This window comes from Branchiostoma belcheri, unplaced genomic scaffold, assembly GCF_001625305.1.
Source record: "Branchiostoma belcheri isolate BF01 breed outbred unplaced genomic scaffold, Haploidv18h27 scaffold13, whole genome shotgun sequence".
Lineage (NCBI taxonomy): Eukaryota > Metazoa > Chordata > Leptocardii > Amphioxiformes > Branchiostomatidae > Branchiostoma > Branchiostoma belcheri.
This window is the reverse complement of record NW_017802713.1, coordinates 3,083,364-3,090,204: the sequence shown is the minus strand read 5'-3', so window position 1 is coordinate 3,090,204 and position 6,841 is coordinate 3,083,364. Positions and strand designations below refer to the sequence as shown.

General features: G+C 42.0%; 3 protein-coding genes across 3 annotated transcripts in view; 1 reads left to right on the top strand and 2 right to left on the bottom strand.

The window, feature by feature from the left end:
- LOC109463721 (arf-GAP domain and FG repeat-containing protein 2-like) overlaps positions 1 to 1,470 on the bottom strand; it is a 19,426-nt gene extending 17,956 nt beyond the window's left edge. The window contains exon 1 of the mRNA XM_019760569.1: positions 1,331 to 1,470. Coding sequence (XP_019616128.1) covers positions 1,331 to 1,470 — 140 coding nt within the window. The remainder of the gene's footprint in view (positions 1 to 1,330) is intronic.
- A 323-nt stretch (positions 1,471 to 1,793) lies between these two features.
- LOC109463720 (D-beta-hydroxybutyrate dehydrogenase, mitochondrial-like) lies at positions 1,794 to 5,464 on the top strand. The gene is made up of 6 exons (XM_019760568.1): positions 1,794 to 2,040; positions 2,164 to 2,316; positions 2,848 to 2,953; positions 3,772 to 3,877; positions 4,352 to 4,477; positions 5,285 to 5,464. Exons 1-6 carry the CDS (start codon positions 1,794 to 1,796, stop codon positions 5,462 to 5,464), a joined length of 918 nt encoding a protein of 305 aa, XP_019616127.1.
- A 341-nt stretch (positions 5,465 to 5,805) lies between these two features.
- Positions 5,806 to 6,841, bottom strand: part of LOC109463848 — a 4,467-nt gene continuing 3,431 nt past the window's right edge. Inside the window, exon 4 of the mRNA XM_019760725.1 lies at positions 5,806 to 6,418. Within this exon, the coding sequence (XP_019616284.1) occupies positions 5,946 to 6,418 (473 nt within the window). The 3' untranslated portion in view covers positions 5,806 to 5,945. The remainder of the gene's footprint in view (positions 6,419 to 6,841) is intronic.

The window sequence follows — 6,841 nt, the reverse complement described above, 5'->3', positions numbered from 1 at the left end:
CAGATTTTTCTCCTCCTGCTTACGTCTAGACGCCATGTTGGATTTTTTCAGCCAGTCACGAGCGCCTCCGGAAATCCACGAAGCTACGCCCTCGCCTGTCGGGTATTTCCGGTCAGGTCTGCAGGGTCTAGCGGAAATCACTCCATGGAGCTCACTGCACGAAATGTCGCAACCTTACCTTGGGCAAGCATCGCATGTGTGAAGGTGCTCTGTGGGAAAGAAACTGAACCTTTACGCATGATTTAATCAATAAAGGCATCCAATTCGGTAATAAGGCATCTTCATGATACTAACACAAACTAGCACATTTCACTCAATATGGATATTTCAATATTACTTTGAAGAAACAAGCCCCAAGGTGAGTCCTATCATAATATGGGTGGTAACTGTATACCCAAGTCCTTGGTATACCCTATAAAAAAATCAGCCAACTGCAAGGGCCCTTCCAGTATAATAACCATTTTCCGTCAGAATTTGGGTTATTTTTCTCCATGAGGGTCAATATACATTAAGATAGTGTGGTTTCAACTCAGTATGTAGTTAAGTGACTAGAATATTGAATTCGGGTTTCTGAGCCCTAAAAACTGCATTTTAAGGCTGTTAAAAAGAATGGATTTTTTTGCAGAGGAGGTCCTGACCGAAACCAGGACTAACTGACATATTTATTGGACCAAAAGAAATCGTTTTAACTGTTTAGACTGTTAGTCAAAATGTGATGACAAGAAAATTTATTGGCTAAACAGGAAGTCCCATTGCCAGGTACTGCAGTATTAGTGATATTATTAAGAATTTAAGTAGTGATAGAATAGGCGCAGACTTTGGTGTCGATGGCATTATTACAGAAAAGAGTCCCACGATCTCATACCTTCGCCAAATTATGTTTCTGTCACATCAGAGAGAGGCATAAAAAAGCCCTCTGTCATAGTAAGTCTCAGTTTTAATCGCGTGATGTATTCCATTTTTTAAAGTCAGAAATCTGTCCTGTAGCACCGTGCCTGTATCCTGGGTTCCATCCTGGTTAGTTTACGTCCGCTCCCACAGTCGCTACCACCAACATGGGAGCGGACGTAAACTAACCAGGATGGAACCCAGGCTATCTGTGCTGCGCTGCGTCTGAATTTTGAACTTTGGCCCGTGTCCTCGCGAGAATGTCGTCCAACGAACTTTGAACATCGCTTTAGATCTGGTTAAATCTGGCAAAAGCACGGGTTTAAGATCACTAACAATGTTAAAGCCACTGCAGTTGTTCTACTGTGCAAGCTTGATTGGTTTATCCGCTATTTCAGGCTTGTTGTTGTTGTTGTACCACTGTGTACCTGTCCTGTACTACCTGTGTACGGGGATACTGCTGGGTTCAGTGGGATACTGTCTGGTTCTGTACTTGGCGCCGAAGAGCCGGGTGAACGGGAAAGGCAAAGCTGTCTTCATTACAGGTAGGGCTTTGATTCCAACACCTGCAGTCATGAGCATGTACGCCCTTCAGATTCAGATTTTTTTTCATATTTCATTACCAATGACATAGCAGGTACAATATAAAATCAATACCTGAATTGCGTCATTGCTTACAGACCCGCCTTTAAAATCCAAGTATAAAATTCATGATATATGATAAAATACAAATTTTAATTCTGATATCAAGTAAACCTATTTACAAAATGTTTCTGGTGAGAGCAGCAGACACGTATATGTATGAGCGTGTGTTACAGGTCAGCTCAAGCAAATTTTCAAATCTTTTCTTGAAAGTGTAGCTGGTAAGCAATGAAAGGTAAAGCCATTACCATTGACCTATTTGAATGTTTGACTTTCTAACAACAGGCTGTGACAGTGGTTTTGGATTTAGACTTGCCAAACGCCTGGACTCGCTGGGCTTCACGGTGTTTGCCGGCTGTCTGCTGGCAGACAGTGGTGGGGAGGGGGCGAAGAAACTCCGGGCGGAGTGCTCGAGCAGGCTGAGTACTGTTCAGATAGACGTGACTGATGATGGACAGGTGAAGGCCGCTGTACAACAGGTCAAAGACAATTTACCCACGGAGTCTGAAGGTGACCACAATCGTGACCTTTCGTCAATTTCTACATAAAACAATTTAAACATAAAGAGATGGTCTTTTCCGGTGTCTTTTATGAGTATGGCATGAATCGTAAGAATTTTTTTTGTCTCAACAGGTCTCTACGCACTAGTGAACAATGCTGGAGTCTGGCAGCCGGGAGAGATAGAGTGGGTCAGCATCGCCGCCTACCGACGTGTGATGGAAGTGAACACCTTCGGTGCCGTGCGGGTCACCAAGGCGTTCTTACCTCTTATTCGTAAGGCGAAAGGTGGGGGATTGTTCTAATTAGCTTTTTCTAGCTTTTTTTTTTGTAGCAAATATCTTATAATTGACAAAAGTAGTCCTCGTGTGTGTGTTCAATTAACAAAAGAAGACCATTTTGGGCAAGTCGGTAAGATCACTGCTGACATGTTTAAAGTTAAAACTTTTGGTCCAACACAAAAAAATCCTCTCACCTAGAGCTTTCGACCAGTCACTCTGGTCTTCCTCAGTAGACTGACCCAGTGAAGCTTGTCACGTGGCTTCTTTGAAGTGTGACGTCAACACTGGGTCAAAGGTATATAGTAAACGATGTCGGCCCCCGTCGCGGTTCAATGAAGGGTGATGGGCCCTGATGTATATGGCTTCCTTCCTCTCAAGTAATAGTCTTGTTCAGTGTCCAAAATCCTTACAGTGTCAAGTGAAACAAATTGTCCGGGTGACTCTATGTGGATGTGTTGAGACACCTCTGAACTGGCAGAGCTAGGCCGTGTATGTTCTTGGAACCTGGCTTTGAATGGAGTATGTATCTGTGCATTAGGACGGGTGGTGAATGTGACGAGTGCGGCGGGACTTCACGCCACGCCCGCTGCTGCCGCCTACTGCATGACGAAAGCGGCTGTGGAATTTTTCTCCGATGCCCTGAGGTAGGTGAGGTGACTAGTCATGAGATGCCAGATCTTGCTAATCTCCAAGCAGATCCCTTTCGGTGGCAAAAAGACAGTATCAAATTGGCCAGGCAGTATCCATTAGCCAGAGAAGGTCGCCAGCCACTAACAAAAAACGGACTCATATAAAAAGGTAATGATGGTACACAACCTCTGCTTGGAGAGTAAGATCTTGCGTAAACAAGAGGATTCCTGTTCAAGTTGACCATAAACATTTACTCCAATCCAAATGGAAAGGGACGTTAAAAGAAGATCATACGACTTATTGCCAGCTTTTTCCTTTGTCTAGGTCACGACTAACTCTTGTCTTGACTTACGAATACACGACTTGTAATTAAGCGTTAATGACCCGCCCCGAGGTGAATATGGTGTGATAAAGCCTTGTCAGTTGCAATAACCACCGAATAAAGCCACCGAGTGAGTGCAGCGTAGCTTTTACCCGGTTTTGACTCTATTTGTGACATTACGGCGTCATAAGGAATATGGAATGGAGCCTTCTGATTGGTCCAACCAATTTATGATTAGACCAACCAAGTAGCTGATCGCACTATACAGTACGAGTACCAGTCAACTTTGCACGTTTTCAGTTACCCAGACATTTAAGTAGTTGTTGTTTGTCCATGACTAGCCTGAATGCCAGACTCATAGCACACTGGACACAAAGTACTGAGATACTTTGCGTCCAGTGTGCTATGGGTCTGGCACCCAAGCTACCACAAGCCATGTCTGTAGTACCGTATACCTTCATTTGCCATCTTCATCTTTTCATTCTCTGATGGTTGCCAATGGAAACCCAGGCATGAGATGCATAAATGGGGTGTCAAAGTTGTCATCGTGGAGCCTGGAAACTTCGCGCCATCTACAGATATCGTGTTGCCCGAGGTCTTCAATAAACACACTGAGGTATGGTATCTCCACTTCGTTTGAAATATTCAACAACACTGGCAATGAAAACATAAATTGCCATGGCGACGGTGGTTGCTGTTAGGGTTATTATTTGCATGGCACTGCCATCATTTCATGATTTTGAGGAAGACTTGGTACCTGTTAAGTCTAGACAGATACAGTGCACTCCCCCTGAGTGCATAGTGAACAAGCCCCGGGGCTGGAAAGTAGAACCATCTGGGGCAGAGAGGTCTTCCCAAGGGTTTTCAGGAATGTTGGCATAGCTGTGGGTCAGAGACATGCCTGTGGACACTCCATGCCTGTGGACAATATGCCTGTACCATTCCTAGAATTCTTGCAAACTGAGCACAATACTGTACCATTAGGCTCCTCCCTGAGACGTCGCCAAAAATTGTACTTTTCCTAGTGGATATCTACAAGGTTGGAGGATATGATGAAATTATTTAGCGGTTGTCTTCATTTGTTGCACAGGACTTACGGACCAACATGGAAGAGGCCGTAAAGAAGGATTATGGCATGGAGTACTTTGACTTCAAGATGGAACAGTTGAGAGTTGAAAGCGAAAATGAAGAGAAGGATCCTACGGCTGTCATAGACGTATGTTGTTTTTTTTATTTCTTTTTTATTCAGAAACACAATGATGTTTACAAATGAAAAGACATGGACTAAGTGACTACGAACTCAAGTTAGGTACAACTCATATATTCTCGCAGCCACTTTTACAATGGAAGAAAAATATTTTACAAGACATTTGAAAATACATGAGACCTCGCGTGAGTAACAAACCTCCCATCCCAGAAGACACATACAGTTAGAATCGTTTTGTTTCTGTTATATGAATTTGTGCGGCTAACATTTTTTGCAGTTGATATCATACGAATAAAGGAAACTACCGCGAAGAACTAAATGCTGTATAGAATTGTCAGAAAGGGTGTTTAAATCAACAATATTACCAAGTATGCTTGAAAGCTTGCCAAAAAGGACTAAGCGCTGGTAGGTGTATATAGGGCAGTATTGAAGTATTGGATTGTGTTCAAATGATAAGTTGTTTTTTTTTTAACTTTTATGGAATGATACAATTGCAAGTTGTAGAGGAAATCATTTTTAGTGTTTATTGAATAGTTTAAAATCAATTTGAAAATGATTATGAGTTGGAGGCACTTGGCATGTGCACACGATACAGCGTGCGTACACAGACACGCACACAAACACACAAACACATACAAACACGCACACAAACAAACACACACACACATTCACATACACATACACATACAAACACACAAACACGCACACACATACACACGCAAATACATACAAACACGCACACAATCACACCAAACACACAAACACACACACACATACACACGCATGCAAAGAAAAAGCTGTCATTTCTATTTACAGGCTATGGTGGACGCTGTTACCCTGACCAACCCCGCCCATCGCTACTTGGTCGGGTCGAGTTTTGAGGACTACTTGTTCTGGACATGGCTAGGCTACTTCCCCACACTGTGGACTGACCCCACGTTATCAACTGAGAATGGCGGTGAACCTAAACCAGCTATGCTGCAGGAAACGAACTAAAACGGACAAAAACGCCAAGCTAAATTCTGTAGATATTTTTTTTTTATTTCAACATGCAAAAATACAATACACAGTGGTGACAAACTCAAGCTTATACTCACGTCACCACTAGACATAAAATTACATCACAAAACATGGGTATCGTCCAGGTAACAAGAGTACAGAGTTTAGCTATTAAGATATTATAAATGAATACAGAATCATAAATTAGTTGTTAAATCGCTTAGTTTCAGAGAGATATAGCTGTGTAATAATGAGTACCTGAGAGTTGACTTTAGATGAAAGTAAAGGTGATCCATTAAGTAGCAGATACACAATAGCATTATCGGATAGGTTGTTAATATCTAAGAATGGGATGTTTAATTGTAAAAGTCTGTCGTACAGACTCGAGTAGGTCAGAGTCTTTACCGGAGAGACTATATTTTGAGTTTTTGAACGCCTCAATCCTTGGTTGATAAATCCGTTACTTGTATAGGCATGACTATTTCTTGCTCTTTTTTGAGCTGGTATTTCCAAAGTTTACAGAATAACCACCACAGGGACCCCTATAGTTCTCTCTTACAACTTTTGTGGGTGTCGCAAAGCTATATGTACTTCCAAAGTCACTTATGTCTTCATACACAGTCGAAACATCACTTCGGGTGGAGAACTTTCCTGAAGCTTGGCTCACAAGGCTTGACCTGCGACCTTTGTCAAACGGCTGGTTATGTCGTGAAAGCGCTTTCGGGTTAGGGCTCATGGAATAGCTGCTACCAGGGTAACACTTTAGACTAGGCGAAGGGAATTTACTGGCGAAGTCCTCCGATGGATATGGACGACCGGAAGCCGCATGTGAACGGTTCTTCCACTCAGTTGGGTCGACACTGTAGATGTTCTCCTTTCTTGGAAGCGGTGGCAGACTGACTCTTAGACCGCCTTTCGATTGTTTGGTGCCGGGCATCCGTGCTGGGATATCTGCAGGAATCAGGAAAAATTCAATGACTGAAATTCCTCAGTTTAGTTTAATTCAATCAATTGTCCAACATGCGACATGAAATTTGTTGAAAGTTACAAACTTAAGATATTAATAATAAAAAATAAAGGAACGAACGAAGAGCTCTCGTCATAAGAAATACGACTAAAGCATAATATATATATATATATATATATATATATTAAAACCACGTTGACAAAATACGAAACAGTCATGATCAACAGACTCTTGTAATTTAAAGCTGCATTTTGTAAAATTAGGACAAAACAGAAATTTTCTGGTCATTTCTTTACAAAGTAAGATGAATGGCATATAAGTGCCTTTAAGGAATTGAAGGTGCCATATCCCTTATCGAATTGCATACACAAAGAACGAATATTGTTTGGTTTGTTGTTTTTCAAACC